General features: G+C 43.1%; 1 protein-coding gene across 1 annotated transcript; it reads right to left on the bottom strand.

The window, feature by feature from the left end:
* Window positions 1-3,522: 3,522 nt before the first annotated feature.
* On the bottom strand, window positions 3,523-15,695 carry MEP1A (meprin A subunit alpha). Its single transcript, XM_088520105.1, has 14 exons — window positions 15,633-15,695; window positions 15,525-15,549; window positions 15,374-15,427; window positions 14,512-14,552; window positions 14,320-14,398; window positions 13,928-14,045; window positions 13,468-13,643; window positions 11,106-11,327; window positions 10,034-10,183; window positions 7,396-7,611; window positions 6,033-6,491; window positions 4,898-5,071; window positions 4,074-4,281; window positions 3,523-3,742 (listed from the first exon to the last, which is right to left on the bottom strand). The coding sequence occupies exons 1-14, from the start codon at window positions 15,693-15,695 to the stop codon at window positions 3,595-3,597; spliced, it is 2,133 nt and encodes a 710-aa protein (XP_088376231.1). The 3' UTR covers window positions 3,523-3,594.
* Window positions 15,696-19,276: the final 3,581 nt, after the last annotated feature.

Raw genomic sequence — 19,276 nt, 5'->3', positions numbered from 1 at the left:
GCGGGAATCCACTCCTCAACTTGGAGGGTCCCCTCAACTTGCTTCAGGTTGAGTTTCAGCCTCTTCTTCCATAAGCTTTCAAACTCAGTTTTGTTGCACCAGTTTCTGCAGGCCTAACACCACTGAAGGTCACTTGTCCGTCAGCCTGATGAGTGAACGGCAGCAGCCGCTGTTCTGCTTTTGAGGTAGCCCCAGGTGTCCAGTCCTCTGCTTAATGGATCTGGCTCCTCGTGCATGCAGAACTAACTGTAAATCAACTGGCTTTGTGCATTTTGGGAGTAGGAATCACTCTCTGCTCCAAAGACTCCTGCCCAGGGCTTCATTTACACTGGCACCCTGGTTTTGAAGGCATCTAGCTCAGCAGGGGGCTTTATAATGGTGCCCCATCCCAGGCACTGAGCTCTCTGCTTGCCTGAAGCAGCTGCTACAGCTTCTCTGGTAGCTCCTGGGCACAGACAGGGCTGGAGAGGCTGGTCAGTGGGCCAGGTGTGCTTGCTTGTGAGAGCAGGAGGGAGCAAGGAGGTGAGGAGGCAGCCCAGGCTTCCCTTTTGTTCTGGAGCAGGAAGCCCAAGTGAGCAGACCCCAAGTGCCCAAACGAGGTGGAGAGCAGAGGGGGGCCATGGGGCCAGGACTCCGCCAATGGACAAAAAACAAAGGGTCTTAAGAGTGTGTGAGCAACACATGCTGGACATGTCTTGGAACTTTTTTGCACTGACCTAGGACTCACTCTTTGTGGCCCCCAGCCCTCTCCCTTCCTTGGCCTCGTCTGTGCTTCAGTGCCATGAAGACTTTGCAAGCTCAAGCCCGTAGGCCAACTGCCAGCATACGGTGCACTCCCTGATGGCTCTGACACAAGCAGGCTCTTTCTGTGGTGGTGCCATGGTGTCTGGACAGGCAGCAGCCTGCATGGGAGGCTTGGGAAAGTGTCTGGTTTGTGTTATGGGGACCCTCTGAGAAATGCCTTTCTTGGGTCTGGTGTCTCCTTGAAGGCAACATCCAGCATAATACTCAAGGATCCAGCAGCACGTTGGCAGCACACAACACGTCGTGCTGCCAGCTGCCTGCTGACTTGACATGCTGCCACTCTCCGGTATCCATTGGGTTGGTGTTCTAATGCCCTCGCAGCCTGCACGCTCACTGCTGTGCACGCAGCTCTGGCTGCACAGGCTCTCTCGCTGCTGGGAACCCAGCTCCTGCTCAGTCCCATGTCCCACCGTGATGCTCTATCCCAGCCGGCCATGGGTGGCTGCAGTCCAAGGAGCAGTGCCCCAAGTCATGCCCAGAAGGGAGCAGATATTGACCGGGGTGGATGCACTCTGCCTGCCACAGCATTTTCAAGTCATTTGAGAGTGGCTTCCCAATGCCAGTGACCAGTGGCTGCTTCCACATGAGGGCAGGCCCTCAGGTGCCGTGGACTTGCCTATGTGCAGCTGACTTAAGAGTTTGCTCACCTTCTGTTGTTGTGTGTAGGAGAAGGCTTCCTTGGTGCAGCATTTTGTGGTAGTGTTGGGTCCAGATGAGAAGAAGAAGCTGGCATCAGATCATCACTGGCTCCAGAGGTTTCTTCTCAGGTTGGGAGTGAGGGGGCAGGCAGGGGAGAGGCTTCCAGCAGGAATTGCCATGATTCCCAGTTGCACAGGCTGCAGGTGCAAGGCCCCAGCACAAAAAAGCCTGCATCTGCTCAGGGTGAGGACAGCAGCAAGGAGGCAGCAGGTGCCCTCTGCCAGCGCTCCTGCTTCAGCCCCACAGCCAAGAGCCAGAGCAGGGAGTGAGACCTCCAAAGAAGGAGAAGTGGGCAGTAACCTGGGTGGAGGCTGAGGGAAGGTGAAGTAAGCAAGACTGGGAGGCCAAGCAGCACCTCATGCCTGCTGATGCCTGTCAAGGACAGAGTAGATCTCTGCACAAAGGAGCGGCCGTCGAGTCAAGAGCAAGGCAAGGGCCACTGAGTAATCCTTACTACTGCTTGTCCTATGTTGTGAGCACCAGTGAGGCTGACCGGGAACCCTGGACACCCCTTTCGTGGTGTTCGTGGGGCTACTTGGAAGGAGATTAAGGGAGACTGAAATTGTAGTGGGAATAAGTGAAAGTGGCTCCCCTCAACTTGCTTCAGGTTGAGTTTGTGAATGACTGTCAGCCATTCCTCTATAAGCTCTCAAACTCTTTTTTTTTCACACCGTTTTCCTGCAGGCCCAGCACCCCAGAACTGAAGGACACTTGTCCCCATGCCTGAGCAGTAAGCAGCAGCAGCAGCTGTTTGGAGATACCCATGGGTGCCCAGCCCTCTGCTCTGTGAAGCTGTCTCCTGCATGGGGCAGCGCTTCACCTCTTGCAGTCTTGCTCAGTGTGGAGCAGACTCTCAGCAGGCTTTGCCAGAGCCTCAGTGTGCACAGCATTGCACACAAGGTCAAGCGGAGCCTGCAGGAGCTCTGCAGCCCCCGAGCTGCACTGGGCCAGAAGGTGTCTGTGCTGGTGGCAGTGGGTCAGTGTGACGGCCATGGGTGGCAGGAGGCTCCTCTGCCCAGCTCTGTGCTGAGCTCTCCCTCGGGTGGAGAGCACGAGTCCTGGGTTGCTTTGCACAAGGAGCCCTTTTGGCTCACTGTCATCTCACCCTCCTTCCCTCTGTCTCTCTGCACCCACTGCAGCGCCCAGGACAGTCGTGCCTTCCTCACCTCAAACATCGCCAGGGCTCTTGGAGGCAGTTTGACTCTCACCCGAATGTGGCCATTCCCAAATGTCCCACATGCAACAGCTGTGTCCAAGAACAGTTGTTCAGGTTGGTCAGTCGCTGTGATCCCAAAGACTGGATGGGCTGGTGAAGGTAGGAGAGTCTATGGGCAAAGGAGAAGCACAGGGAGAGGCCTTTAGCTGCTACTGCAAGTGCCCCTGCTTGTGGGCCTGATTCAAATCATCGAATCATAGAATCATTATGGTTGGAGAAGACCTTTGAGATCATAGAGTCCAACCATAAGCCCCTCAACACTTGTCCCTAAGCATGTCACCTACATGTTCCTTGAACACTGCCAGGAATGGTGACTCCACCACTTCCTTGCGCAGCCTGTTCCAGTGCTTGACTACTCTTTCCATGTAGAAATTTTTCCAGATATCTAACCTGAACCTCTCCTGGCACAACTTGAGGCCATTTCCAGAAATGAAACGGAGAGAACTTGAGGGCATACATGCTTTCAACTTTCATGAAGTGATGGCAACTCCTCTCAAAAATGTTGCAGATGGATAAAGAGCAGCAACTTGGCTTCATTTCTGTTTCTGTACCGCACACATTAATTAACAAGCAGGGCCTGCATTTTTTTTTTTTGGTCATTTGTTATATAACTCTGGACAATTTATGGGTTTGGCAACTTTCATGGGGGGCTGGAGCAGCTTGCAGAGAGTAATTGGACCCTTTGCCCATGGTCAGATCCAGACAGATAATCAGGCATGTTAAGGCATAAACTGTTAACAGATTATTTGTTTTGCTTTCAACATTCATGTCCTGACGGGGCTTTTCGAAGTTCCATTTTAGCATTTTTCAGTGCAAACTGATGTCTTTTGAACTCTTGAAAAATATGGGTCTGAGCTTTATCTTCCTGCAGCTCTTTATCTTCTAGCCATCATGGAAACGAGGACGATGGTTAGGACAATGGTTCCAGCAATTCCACCAACTGTCAGTCCCAGGATGTTTCCGTGGACCTGCATTGACTGACATCTCTCACCAGTAAAGAAGAAGGCTTGTCCTGATGGGCACCTGGGAAAATAAACCACAGATTCGGGTGTAGCAGGTGTTTTGTTCTACCCTATAGGCTTATAGGTCTCTGGGTAGTTGCCATTAGAGTGGTTCTCATCACAACGTGCCCACCTAGTGAGGAGGCATTTACATCCCCAGAAAAGCACTGCAGAGGAGGGGTTTCTGGGGCTGCTAGTAAAAAACAGTCACTGCAGTGAGGTGTTTTGTTCCTGCCGTTGTCTAAAAACCTAGTAGCTGAAACCTTCTTTGAGAACAGTAGCTCTGAATACTTAACACTGTGTTACTTAGCTCATAAAAGAATTGAGGCTGACAGAGGAGAGGTCAGTGGTACCTGCAGCTTGCTTTCCCTTTCATATTCACACAGACTCCATCATTCTGGCAAGGATTGGGGTTACATGGGTCCTGCAGGTAAGGAAGCCAGTCTTGAGCAGGCTCAATATCGTGGGCTGCTCTCTTCTGCCGTTCAAGAATGAGGCCTTCCGTGATGGCAGATTGTGCAGACTCAACAGGGACTTCAGTATTATTGAGGTGAAGCAGATCTTTCAAAGAAGGAAAGAGGAGAGAAGGACATCAGATAACAATGACTGATACTAATATGTGCACTATTCTTTATGGCAGAAGTTCATGGACTGCCTTGTGGACCAGAAGATACTCCTTGCCCATAAACCCGTTAGAGAGCTCTTGCTGTGCCACAAGAAGTGCTGCGAATTTAAAGCACAAAATAGAAAATAATACTGAATTTATGGTAGCTATTTAGGTGAATCAGAATCATTCTGTGCTTTGGAAAACTGGTAAGTGTGGCTGCTCTTTTGAAAATGGACATAGCAGGAAAGGCTTTTTAATATGTTCATATGTTCACAGAAATGTAGATGAGCAGCATCGAGGGTGCTTAAAGATGTCTAAGAAGCTAACCCTCAATAAGTCATTGCTCTTTAGATTTGTGTGAACTCACAAACACTTCAGTCAATATTGCCTGAAATAAGGCAAACAATTCCTTTTTAAATTTCTTCCTGAGAGGGCTTAGAGGGCTTCTTCCTGGTAGAAGAGGACTTAGAGAGTAGAGACAATATTGAAAAGAGACAGTTAGGAAAGAGGTAGAAAAGAGTGAATCCACTTTTTTTTTTTTTTCCTAAGAAGCAGAAAAAGCATCTTTACCATGAAATTCTGCAAAAATAATCAGATCATCATTTTTCAGGAAGTTTCTCCTTCTCAGCTGGCTGTGGGATATGAAGCTATTCCACCCCAGGTCTACACTTCTATAGCAATTGCATGAGGCATCAAAAGTTCCAACAAGAGATGGCCTCTCCCATATCGAGGTGGTGTTAGCATCTGCAAAGAGAGTAACAGACACCATAAAATCTTCCAGTCTGGAAATAGAACATGACTTTTATGTTAAAACAGGATTTATGCTGCAAAATCAAGTTGACGGCTCAGATGCCCAAACAAGTCACAGAGCACGAACTAACTATGGGTGACAGTAAGTGCTTAGAAACACTCTCATGCCCATGCGAGGGCATTTAAATTTCACAGCTCTCCTTTCATCAAGGGCTAAACTAACCGTCCTGCATAAGGATACCCCTTAAGTATGGTGGAGTGCTCACATGCAGTTTTTAAGCACCTGTGATTTGTAGTCTAATGGGTTTTGTTCATTGCTGTGGTTCTGCTAAAAAAAAAAAAAAACAAATCTGGACTACCTGTCAGAGTGAGATAAATTCCAAATGCTGCAGACTGATCTCACAGGTGTTTGCAGATACTTTGTTCCTTGAATACAGCTACAGTGTGAACCCCAGGTTTTCAGACGATGTATATTAAGGTTAACTGAGCTCCCAAAACATAGTTTTAACTTAATTAATCTTAGATTAGCATTCAAACACACCACCCTGCTGACATTGCGCTATCATGTGCTGACATAGCACTAATTGTATTGGGCACTAACATAAAGGAGCTTGGAAACTAGGAAATCCATTCTCAAACTGCAGAATGGGATTTGGCAACTCTTTGGCACAGAAGCATTGTGTCAAACTCAGATAGTCAAACTCAGATATCCTTTAAATTCTTCATAATAAACTCAGATATCCCTTAAATTCTTCATAATAACACCAACAAGCCTCTGTGCATCACTTCTCACATCAGATGGCCCTTAATAGACAGGGATTCTGAGGGAAAGGGCCCCAATCATGAAATGTAGACAAAGCTGCCCAACTTTGTGTCCTGCACTCAGGCCTGTGGCTCAGATTCCTTTAATTTTCACCATTTTTTTTTTATTTGTTTTCATGCGAACACCATTTACCTGAGAGAACCTGGCTTGTGTCTGTGGTGAAGCTCCGACTTGCAGACATCCTTTTCAGGATGTCAGGATCCTGGTCCAGCACCGTGAGGGTAGCCTGGCGGTACAGAGCTGGCCACTCCATAACCCCATCGTTCTCTCCACTGCACAAGTGAAAGGCAACGCGACTGTAGCCACTGGTTCTGGATTGGGGATACAAGCTTATGCCAAAGGCATAGCCTTCAGGGCTGTAAAACCGAGGGCTTTGAATAACACTGATCGATGTGTTTTCGAGGATTTGGCTGAAATTCCGAACAACCCACACAGCCGTGGGACAGGGTGTTTCTGCAAGTGTCACGTCATCAATAGAAACCCCACCAGATGAAGAGCTGGGGTCGCCCTTTAGTCCTTGGAAGAGATATCGGAACTTCTTTTGAGCGTTGAGGGTTACATGGCCAATTTTCCAGTTATTGTCATTATCCGCTTTGGTAAAAGAAAAATAAAACACCCGCAAGATTAGTGGTGTTATAAAGCAGCATACTCCTAACCATCCATCCATTCGTCCATCCCAGCTGCATTTTTAGACAATTGTTTTTCTTACAGAGTCCTGGAGGCTACATGCCTTAGGTTGCTATTATGATTATAACGTACTCACATTACCAGATGTTATCGTCTAAATGCCTTGGACACATTGCATTAGGAATTACACAGATGTTAGTGAGTGACAGTCTCTAATTCAAGGGGCAAGATGCTAAAGGCCAAGACAGAATAAGTGAGGAGGTATCCCAGGATGTTGGAATCAAGTGTCACCATCAGTTTTGCAGGAATTTGTCCTTCTTCCATGAAAATCCAGCAACTTTATAAGGACAGATTATCACGTCTTGGATTTCGACATGAAATAAATAGTCCCTTGGTAGCTGGATTTGTCCTGTATAGCAAAATCACCCAAAGAGGGAACTCCTGTTTCCAGAATTTCATGTATTTTTTTTTCTGGCCACATAAAAAAAACAGCCTGGGATTCTTACTGAGTAATGTGAGCACAGATAGTTACATGTCAGCAAGCCAGCATCAGATCATATCATAGCCAGTAGAAGTCCAGACTGAAAAAATACCAGCAGAGTTTGGGGTCCCCTTCGTTAGGTGGAATATAATATCAGGAAAGTAGGGACTTTTGCTGTGGGCCACATGAGCTACATTATTACAAGCCACAGTGTTCCTGGCATACACGCTTCTGCAATACCATAATCACTAGCTGGATTGCAAGATACTCTTCTGGTGGGTTAGGGAAAAGCTTCTGAAATCTGAGCTGCTTTGTCATAGCCCTGGACTCATTAATCAACCTTTTCTCCTGCAGTATTTTGTATATTCCTTATATTTTCAGAATTACCTTGGAAGGTTTGGATTTTCCTCATTTTGCGAACATTTCCAGTGCCATCGTCCTCTTTAATCCAGATGACCAGCTTGTCAGAAAGGCTTCCTGTGATCCTATAGAAGAACTGGAGGCATTGCTCAGTCCTCTTTGGATAAAGGATTCGAGACTCTAGGACAGCCACCTCTTCTGCCTGGCCAGAGCTGGTGTCGAAGTACATGAAATAGCCAGCATCTAGGAAGAAATCCAGGTGGGTTTGGAAGATCTTCAGAAAAGGAGACTCCACAGCCTCTCTGGGCAGCCTGTTCCAGGGCTCTGTCACGCTCACAGGAAAGAAGTTCTTCCTCACATGGAGGTGGAACTTCCTGGGTTTCAACCCCTGACCCCTTGTCCTGTCACTGGCCACCACTGAGAAGAATTTGACCCCATCCTCCCTACATTCACCCCTCAGGTACTTATACATATTGATCAGATCCCCTCTTAGTTTTCTCTTCTTCAGGCTAAACAGGCCCAGCTCACTAAGTCTTTCCTCATAAGATAGATGCTCCAGTCCCTTAATCATCTTTGTCACTCTGTGAATTATCTTTGTCTCTCTACTAATTCCCCACTAAAAGTCGCTTAAGTGATCTTTAGGGTTGAAGTATCTACCCTTATCCTTATGTTTACCTTTGTTTTCATTTGACATTCACTAACTCACCATTGCCCACATTTCTTATCACACACGTTCTTATCACATGACCTTGTCACTTCTTATCGATGTCGCATTGCTCTGTAGTTATTCATTATAGTCGATGATTACACTATTAAGTGAAATTCTTTTAACTATTGTGTGAAAGCTTTCCCTTCTCGGGACATGTTCCTTGGACTCTCGTGGTCCAATGCCTGGGGTGTCACCAGTCCAACCTGCAGGTGTATAATCACAGTATAGCCTCCTATACGGCCAGTGGAGCTCTCACAGCTGTTCTGTGTTTCATGTTCCTTCTAACTAGGTCTGGGAATATTCTTTGCTGCCTCCCACCTGGTATGTTGAATGCTTTAAACACATATGCTGTGGAAACTTTGTCAAGGGTGCCTGGCTGCTTTATTCACACATAAGGCACTTCACTGCTAAGAAAGTAGGATCTATGACTACTGTTGGTCTTGGGGCACTTCAGCAAGGGCCTACAGCGATCAAATCAAAAGCCCTGCTGCTAGGTCCTCTCTCTGACCATTAAGCTGTACCTACCCTCCCTCAGGTAGGCCAGGAAAAATAAAAAAATATGGGATTGGCAACTGTGTGAGCAAAATATGGTCCATCTGTATTAGAAACCTAAAATTAGTCCCTACTTTTTAGATAGCAGCAAAAGCAGTTCTCCAAAAGTATCTAAATTCCTGATGGAATTAATGAGTCTTAGAAGGCCTTGGAAAGGAGAGGCACTCCCCAACCTAACAATTCATTTAGGCCCTTGAGAGATCCTTAAAGGCACTTACCCTTCTGCATTAACTTTCAGGGAACATGATTACATATTTTATGCTGAGTCACTAGATATTAAAGCATAAGTGCAGGTTAAGTTTTTATTTTAAACAGGCTCATACTTGGTAATAATATCAAACAACTAAAGTCTTTTTCAACAACAATCATATCAAGAAAAGAAGAGGAAAGAAGAATAAATATCCCAGAGAAAGTTTAGAAACATGTTCTTGTAAAAGATGTCAGATGATTTTCTCGAGTTACTTTGCATTCTCACATCTGATTGATAACTACCAGCTTTATGGGAGGTTGAGGCTCTGTTTTATTTTCCAGTGACTGTTTCAACGTAAGGGAAATAGACTCTCATCCTGATGACAAGTCAAATTCTTCCCTCATCAAAGATTAAAAAAGCACAACTGAGTGGTTTTGTGGCTGTGATTCTTGCATTCAATACTTAGATACTTTTTTTCCACCAAAGTTTCATGAAAGCTGACTAAATAATGACAAATCATGTCCTTCCTTAATCATTACTCTCACTTGCTAACTACAACCTGTAACTGTGACTGGATTTGACGGCACCTTTTGGAGATTCTCTTCCTCTGAAAAATGTCAAATTAACATTTTAAAATAACATTATAATGAAACATGACTATCTTCAGAACAGGTACTCCTTAAGCTTAACTTATTGTTAGTTTTGCAAATGCAACATTCATCAGTGGTCTATGAGTGCATGAAATAGCACTATTTCATGCACTTCTTACCATGTAGCAACATAATTCTTACTCATACTTTGAAAGTTGCAGTAAATTCTCTTCCAGGCTATATTTAAAAGGACTCTAGTTAAAATGGTTTGTTGTTCACTTTTTTATACTGTTGGTCTGGAGAACATTCCACTATCTTCAAAAAGCTTAATGATCACACTAAAGAGATCATAAACTCAGACTGACAGTGCCAAGACACGTGAAAAGGAAACAGCGTTTTGCTTAGCTAGAAACATTACAGTTAAGTTGTCTGCTGAGTGTCTCCTGAATGTAATAATTTAATCTGCTGTGTTCAGAGTAGACAATGCTGGAATTTCTATGACAACATCTTTAACAACTTCTCTAAACCTTACCTCAAACCAAACTGCCCAACACAGGCACACAAGTGACTGTTATCCCGGCTACCCCGTTTTCTTTGGATAGGTGCTCTGTTACTTGGTTTTACCTTCACAACGCCCAGAAAGTGTGTGGTCGTCTTGCCCTGTAGCACTGCTCTGCTGATGGACCCAGTCTAGGTCATCTCTGGTACCTTGAATCATACCACAGATATTTTCCAACTCAAAAGCACACTGGTCCAAAAGAGTGTGTGTTGAAGCTGAAAAATAAATGCATACATATTTATATCCAAAGAGGTATCCCATGTAAAACAAATTTTGGATATTTCTACTCTAATTTGGGTTTTTGTTTGTATTAGTATAGATATCATGTGCAGAAGACCTGATCAATGCAGATCTAAGTCCTAAAACAAGGATTCAAGGGGAAAAAAAAAAGGTTAATTCCCAGAGGGATTCCCTGCATAAAGATACCAAGATCCCACCACACAACACAGTTGCTTTGTGAACAGTGATGTTGACTAAAGATTTTATCGTCCCATTCCTGTATTTAACTTCTGGATATTATCAGCCTCCATGGCTCACTTGTCTGCCTGAGTTTAAGAGCATGATTTAATTGACTTCAGGCAAAGTCTATCCATTTAGCTTGGGTCAATTCAGCTAAGTTTCCCTGCAAGTGGATGTTCCTGTTGGCAGAGCTGTGAGGACAATAATTTCTAGCTAAAAAGTACAGATGTGATAATATCTTTAACCATGGGAGCAAACAAACAGAAAGAGTGATAAACTATAGATTCAACTCATATCAGGTACAACATTATGTATCTGGTCTATATTTCAGTAAAAGAGAATCCCCAATTGCATTCACCTCATACCAGAGGCCAGAGAAATTGCCCACAAACAGCAAAACACAGCCACATGTCTGAGCCCCAAGGAGCAACATGGAAGAGAAGACGGGAATGAGCTGACTTTCAAACTGAGTGTTATAAAAGTCATGACAGCAAAGCCAAGGACAGGGACAAGGAAGATATGAACAGTCTAAGTCTCTGTACCACAGGTACTCTTCAGTATTGCCTCAAGAGCACCTGAGAAGATTTTTTTTTGTTTTTAGAGACTTAAGGGAAGTAAATCAAGAAGGCTAAAGTGTAAACATAGGAAGCAGTTTGCCATCTTTAAATTATGACTTACTGCAGTTATACATGCGATTGAGTCTTTCCAGGTCAATGGCACTGATGTCTAGACGCTGTCCAATGATGTTATCAAATGCTGGTATCTTCGCTGTGATTGTGGGGATGCTGTCATTTTTGTTGAATGAAAATGGTCCATAGTGCATCACTGATTCATAGTCATAGGGGGTGTTCAGATCAGTGATGAAGCTGTCATCATACTTCTCAAAATTATGTTCCCTGCCTGAAAAAAAAGAGCATGAAAGTGGTTCATCCTTAGAGCAATCAGAAAATAAATGGATTTAGCAAGGCTCTTTGGATACAATTTTCTGAGGTGGAATTGATCTACTCAAAGCAATTGCTTTTTGGTAGATAGTTCAAAATCCACGTGATTTGTTTATGAGGTAATGTGGACAACAAAGCATCTTCAGTTTGCAGTTTCCCACCCCACATGAGTTGTGTAGGTTCAAAACCAAATGTAAGGCAGCCGTAAAGACCTGTGATATCTTGGAAGTCAAATTAGGTTGTCTAATGGTCCCTGGTAATCATCCTGAAGGAACACATTTAGGGATAAATGTACTCCATGCCAGATTCTGTGGACAATGATGCAAACATTTTCCAGGCCACCCAGGGGACAGGAGCGGCAGTTCTGCAGTGTCCCCAGGCTCTGCTGTCCTTCAGTGCAAAGAACATGGTACGAATAATTGCCAAAGCAATGAGGTTTTACCCTAGATTAATTTTATTACTACAGCCACACCAACTTGCATGTTTTTGTTTTATTAACCTTTTTTTATTTTTTTTTCTGAAAAATACTTGCGTTCATTCTCTCCTAAATGACTGTACTCAGAGGACAATTACTTCTCTGTGTACAACTGCCCTTCCCTTCTTGAAAAGCCCTATACTAGGCACAAAGGTCTTCAGTCCAAGGCTCGAGATTATATAAGAGCTTGCGGATTATTTTCTTTCAGATTCTTGAAATGGACCTTTTATCAGAAAGGGTGAGAATCTTGCTAATCAAGCACTATTGCTTTTTATAACTGGGAATAAAATCGTGGCAGAACACAGCCTTGTGTAATAATGTTGTTCTTTAAGATCCTTATCAGGAAAAGAATATCTTTTAGATGTTTTTAAAAGAAATAAGCCATTCAGTGAGAAGGCAACTTCATTTCCTAGGTTTTCTTGTGTATTTTCTCCAAAGCCTAATAAGTTTATTAGCTTTTCTGTCAACAGGAACATGAATAAGAGATTTTTTTTTCTCTAACTAGCCAGCTATTTGCATTGAAGTTTATGGAGATGCATTATGGTCAAAAAACATCATCACGCTATTAAATTTGGGCTTCCAAGTCATTAATGACGAAGCAGATGGGAAAATAAATGCATGAACCAGCCTTCTAAGACTTGGTTTAAGAGGTAGGTAGTTACAGAGCACAGCGTAATGGGTCCCAGAAGTCAGGCTCTAAGGATTATCATCATCACCATCATAGTCACCATGATTCAAGTGGAGACTAAGTTGGTAAATTGGTAAATAAGGTGAATTGGTTTTAGTGCTTTTCATAACAATAAAAATCATGGCCTGCCAAAACATGGATATCCACATCCCACCTACTGCTCAGCCACCCCAAAAGAGAGTGCAGTTACAGGGCAGAGGCAAGTGTGAGTGCAAATGGCCATGTAGCTTGGCATCACAGTGCACTACTACTGGGAACAAGAGAAGAGTTGGCCTTTAAGAAATTGTTAAAGACTACCATTCACTCTGTTTCAAATATTATATTATTAAATTATAAGGGAGACAGGCCTCAGAGGCGACAGAAATGAACACTGCCTAGGGACTAGGAGGACTATAGAGAGCTTGCTGAAACTCAGAAAGCTACCAAATCTGATTAAACTAAACATGAAACCAAGGACCTACAGAGATACAGTGGGCAGGGGAGAGTGGGAGAGAACCTTATTTTATGTATCTCATCTGATCTAGTCTCTTTGAAGCTTCTTTATGTACAAAGTGAATCAAGTTTCTGGAAAACCTGAGTCTCTGATTATAAAACCATTTCAGACTTTGAGAAGACCTGACAGTAAATGTAATTTTACATTGCACAGCAAGAAAGGAAACAGTCTCTTAGAGAGAGAAAGCATTTTGTTCAAAATGGCTACAGTTCTGTAACTAAGGGGCAAAAGAGCTTCCTAACTGGAAGGGAGTGCTGCTCTGGATTTAGATTGGTCCTTGCTTTCAGTGAGATAAACTATATGGAAACCATGCTTCATCTACAGACTGATTTACAGGGAATCTCAGGTGTGCTCCCATATCACTGAATTCATATCTTTAAGAAGGCTTTAAAAACTAGGGGAAAGATACCATCAGTCTGCACTGCTTTAAGTTCAAGACCAACCTGTAAGAATTTCATCCCACCAGATTGTCACGTAATCATCCCGGTCCGTCCTTGACTGCTCATGGTAAAATCCCAAAGCGTGCAGGATCTCATGTTCTACAATTGCTTTGTGGTCACACCCTGACCCAATGGAGAGGTTCTGTCCAGTCTGCTGGTCTCCCACCATGGACCAACATCTAAAAAAAAGATTTCACTGATAAAGTATTCTTTTCTGTATTTAAGGTCCCAGTTTGATCAGTGGACTTAAAGTAATACCAAAAAAGATTTAAATACAAAGCAAGTATATGCATCATCATTTGAGTATGGACTATGTGCTTTGATCATCTGCAGAATTAAGGCAACCTAGGCCCCAAAAACTTACTATCATGTGCATGAGGCTGGCCTAGACAAAACCTTCAGACTGCAGAGGTAAGATGAGATGAATTCCAAGCTGATTCTGCAGAGCAAAATTAAACCTTACCCACTTCCTTTTATGAAGAATATGTAGTTTGTCTCTCCTTCATATGGCTTGAAATCTATGCAGGACTTCAGGCGGAACATTTCAAATGCTTCAAGAATGACTCCTTTGGCATTCAGATCTGGAAACGTATTTCAGATAAGTGCAGCACCGGATAAGTGAAAAATAGATAGACACATGCCACCAAAAGCGATTGAGTTTGACTGAATTATATGTTTTTATGACAAGTGTAGAAGAGACATATGGTTTTCAGATAAAGGCAGAATGTGGTTATTAGTGAATTTGAATGTGGGAGAGGAATCACTATAAGAAAAAAATCTATATCACTATAAGAATTCTTTTCTTACAGTGATTCCTGTGTTTGGACTTAAAATATTAATAAGTATCTGCTTTACCTAGGTTATCACCCAAAATATAGGGAACGGGGAACTTCCATCTGTACATGTCATTTCTTAGGGCATTTCGCTGTTTGTCCTGTAAAGAGAATTAACAGATGATGATGATAGTGCTGTTTTAGGAAGATGGGTTGATTTGTGCTGAAAATATAATTAGGACAGATTATAGCTACAACATTTTGCATTACTTACTGGGAGCAAGATATCCCCCTGAAAGAGGTCCAGTCCAGCAGCTGAAAAGCAGTTTAATGGAAGTTAGCTGAAATGAAGTATCAAATGTATTTCAATTCATAAAGCATTGAATCTATTTATGATGTGTATGTGCTTTATGTTCTCAGATATTTACACAGAATAAGGAAGGATCAGCCTTTATCTGCAGCTTCTACTCAATATTTACTACTCAGCAATGGCTGCGTTGTAGGGGACAGAAATTTGCTGGCCTGTGTGATAACCTCTTGCTTGTTATCAGCCAGTGGCAACAGTCACATGATGACACAATTCTGTGGAGAACATAGGAATTTGTAATAATGAATCAGAAAGCAATATGGTGTAATATTCATCAAAGGACATGTGGAAATTTGCATTAGAGAGCATAAAAAGTAGAGAAAGAAGGTACAGTGTGTTGTATCTTTTCCTCCTGATTACCTGACTACTCATATAAGCTCAACAAAACATTTAAGCTATTATCTGCTTTTTGAAACTCTATTAAAAACATATTATAGAGATAAGGAAAATGTTACACTCCAGGGCCTTTCCTACTGATACAGCATGTTACAGCCTCAAGTGGAAGACATCTGCATCCCTCATTCATGCCGAGCTACAACCCCAGTTTCACCCAAGTCTTGAAGTGCCTTGAAAACTAGGATAATTTCAAAGGTCTATGCAAAACAGTCTGAGAAAGATTATTTGGAGCCCCCTTCATTATATATGTTTATTTCTCCTGTAACAATGTTCTCTTCCTGACCATCTCCTGCCTCTCTATTTTTACAAAGCTTCGGCTTACTGCTTGCAACTTTCTGAGAGGGACTGCATGAAAATTTTGACATCAACTCACCTAGGTTTATCTCTGGAATGTCTTTGATTATCTCATCAGCATCAGCATTTTGTGCTGTAGGACAGAAAAGCATCACGCATTTAGAGGTGGTGGCACACAACAAGCAAAAGAAACGATCTTCACTACTCAGAACAGCTCAGAGAGTCCTTACCAACTTCACTGGAGAGGTGCTTGACCTGAAAAAGTAAAATACAGCCTGTATAAGGTACAATATGTCTCTGAACTGAGAAGGAACTCTAGAAAACTGATGTCTACTTACAGAGATACCATAAGCATAACATAATAGGAGAGCTAAGCAGGACAGGAAGCTGGTGGAGCCCATTTTTGCGATGGAAAAACAAACTGGTCCCTTTCATTTCTTGCAATTTATAGGGCATGCCACTGAGCTTTCCACACAACATCAGCCAACCAGCTTTAAGCTTTCCACCTTTGTAGCATTATTAAAATAGCAAGGTTTCCCTGCTAAATGACACGGGATAGCATTGTTATTATCGTTTACCTTAAAGTCCACTTTGAAGGAATGTTACAGAGGCAAATGTGATAAGTTTTGATCTTCAGTCCACGTGCTAAAAGGCCAGCCCAGGCTTCATATAAGAAGATCTCAACCTGGTCCAGAGTTGCTGACTCCCCCTGCTATGTTCCTTATCTGTCAGCACTATGGTCCTGACTGCACAGGTCTAAACACACATGCTTAAGCAGAGCCATCCTGGGTTTATTGGCACTGCAGTGATAATAGAATTTGGGTCATTGCTGTTTTCAATCAATAATTAACTTCACATTATAAAATATGATCTTAAAGATAAGAGAGATATAATTATGGACTCTCTGGCAGTAGTTTCCCAAGGCTGATTCTATCCTAGGACTGATGCCCCAGTACATGGCATGTCACCCCTGGCCTCCAGAGATGGTCACATACACCAATAGCTCCTTGACCATTCAGCTTGATGCTTCCTTCTTTTCATGAGAGTTTCAGAGAGGATTTAGATCTTACAGATATGAAGGAGGAAGTAATCCCACTCCTCATCATGCTACCCTGAAAACTTGAAAGATCAAAATTTTTGTTCTGCAATTTGCTGTATTCTCTTTGTACAGGCATAGGTCAGGGAGGGCTCATGGACTAACTGAGACCTGAGATCTGAACCAGCAGGAGAAAATGTTATTGAGGAATGTGTTATAAACCTAACAAGGTGAACCTGGTCTGTCAGACCCACTGTCCCCGCACTACTGGGAATCTTTCCAATAGTGGCATCGTTCCTTTCAGATAACTCACACACTTTAAAAATATTGTCTTGAAGGTGATTGATAGGAAGTTGGTTAGTTTCCTTGTCCACCCATTTTCCTCTTTGCTCTGTTTTAGTCCCCTATTTGCTAATTAACCCTTCTATTTCAATTGAGAGTCAACCAGCATTAACCACCATCTATACAGATGATGTTCATCAAATTTTACGAAGTGGACAATAGCTTAAAAGTTTTGTGGAGTCCAAACATGCCCTATCTGCCCTATGAGGAAAGATTGAAAGAGCTGGGCCTGTTCAGCCTGGAGAAGAGAAGGCTGAGAGGGGATCTAACAAGTGTCTATAAGTACCTCAAGGGGGGCAGTGAGGAAGATGGTGCTGGTCTCTTTTCAGTGGTGACCACCAACAGAACTAGAGGAAACGGACAGAAATGGAAGTATCAAAAATTCCACAGGAACTTAAGGAAAAATTTCTTAACAGTGAGGGTGACAGAGCCTGGAACAGGCTGCCCAGAGAGGTTGTGGAGTCTCCTTCCCTGGAGATCTTCCAAACCCGCTTGGATGCAGCCCTGTGCCACGTGCTCTAGGTGACCCTGTGTGTGCAGGGGGGTTGGACTAGATGATCTCTAGAGATCCCTTCCAACCTTAAGCATTCTATGATTCTATGATTCCATGCCTTAAGGTGAGTTGGGCAGGAGCTCTGTCATTATGGAAAAGTAAATGGGCTTGACTGGCAGTCAATCTCAAATGCTTCTGGATCAACTGGACTATGATCTACTATGGTCAACTGGACTATGCAACCTAAAGTCTGCATTGAATGGGATTGCACAGTAATGCAGCTATCCTTCTATCCATGATTATATAGTCTCCTTCTGTGGTCAACTGCCACTACCTAGAAAGAGCTAGTATGAGTTCCTGTAAACTTTTGTTTACCTTGTTTTGGGTGGAATTTCCAAGGTTATGGCTTTCTGCAGACTCATTTTTGTTTCCAGAAGCAGCAGCCTTCGACCACTCCCTTGGCTCAGAGGTTTAACAGCAATTGGTTATTCTCTGCTGGTGCTGCCTCCAACAGAGCTTTTAAGACAGGAACCGCTTTTTGTTAGCAAATGTACATCTGAAAAGGCCCCATAAGAACAAAGGTAAGCTTTTTGTATACTACGAGACCTGCACATAGCTAAAGGGAGAAAGAGGCAAAGAAGAAAAGAAGGAAAGCAAGTAAATCCCAACCTGCCACCAGGGACCTTGAGTCCACTTACCATGAAATTAAGTTACCTCCTCACTTTACTCATGTAAGAAAGTAAAGCTCACTCATTGTCTCTCAGAGTGTCTCACACTTTTTCCTGCTCTTTTCCTAATGCCCTCAGAGACTTCAATCTTTAACCAGTCATCCTTGCTGTAAATTTCTTTAAATTATAGTTGGATAGTTGTCCAGATTCTGGGAGATTCCTTTGTCAGAGAAATTCCTCAGAATATTGCCACTATATAATAAAACTGAGAGTTGCTAAACTAAGAAAGGACTGATGAAATATATGATTCTTTGTTCATAATAGAAATTCTGTATTACCAGCGAGTACTTTTAAGGAACTCCATCATAAAGTATGTGTACTTTTACAATCCTGCATTTCATTTTGGCGAAGCAAGATTCTGAACATATGAATATCATGATTTGTATTCAGGTCTTATTGGGAATTTTGACCTTAGCCTGCATGCCTGCTACCCTGATCCTTAGAGATCCCAGATGTGCAGCCGTCATTTGAATTTCCCCAGTTTCATTTTTGCACTCTCTGACTGTGCACGCGGCTCCTAGCCACATGCCAAAGCTCTACACATAAGACTTGGAGAAGCATATATCAAAGTTCATCATGTACAAGTTATTTCCAGAGACAACCAAAGAAAGTCAAAACACAGCACAATGACCATTATTTGTATATGTGTGGTGGTGTGTGTGAGAAAAGAACAAAAACTTGAAGCCAAATCCGTTTCCTGAAAAACACTTGTTTTTAATTTTTTTTTATCTTAAAAATTACCTGAGAAATTAGGGGGATTTCTAAAGATCATTCATTCTACATAGGCATATATGGGGTTACAGAGAACTTTTTTTTTTGCAGCCACCTCATGTTATAATAATGCAATACATATATTCATATAGCACCTTTCATGTACAATGTTTGCCCCCTCAATTGCATCCCCAAATCAACCAAAACCCATCCTGTTTTAATGAAAAATTGTCAATAATGCTATTTGGGTGTAGCAACAGATGACGTATGATTATTTTAGGCAATAATCTAACATGATGGATACTTGGGAGTGGCCTCTAGAGAAAGCTGAATTTCTGGAGGCTGTAATGACCATGGGGAATGGAAGGTCCATTCACAGGCGGCTTCTTCACAGCCTCCTTCCTTTATCTGTGGTAAAAGGCTGCAGATGATCGGACCGCAGGAGCTGGAGGCAGCCAGTTTGCTCAGGGCCTCCCTGGGCCTCTCCTCTGCGCACAAAACCTTTCGCCTTTGCCAGGCAGGCAAGGCCCACTGACATGGAGCCACATGAAGCCCTGCTAATGGCACCGCTTCTGGCAGCAGTGATGTCTATCTTCCCCAGGGCTGTAACACTACACGATGCCAGGCAGCTCTGTCATGGTCCGGCTCCTCCAGGGAGAGTCTGGATCACAG

The sequence above is a fragment of the Tinamus guttatus genome, unplaced genomic scaffold (assembly GCF_059628265.1).
Source record: "Tinamus guttatus ecotype Peru unplaced genomic scaffold, ASM5962826v1 Tinamus_guttatus_pri_ptg000080l, whole genome shotgun sequence".
Classification (NCBI taxonomy): domain Eukaryota; kingdom Metazoa; phylum Chordata; class Aves; order Tinamiformes; family Tinamidae; genus Tinamus; species Tinamus guttatus.
This window is presented reverse-complemented; position numbering and strand designations above follow the sequence as displayed.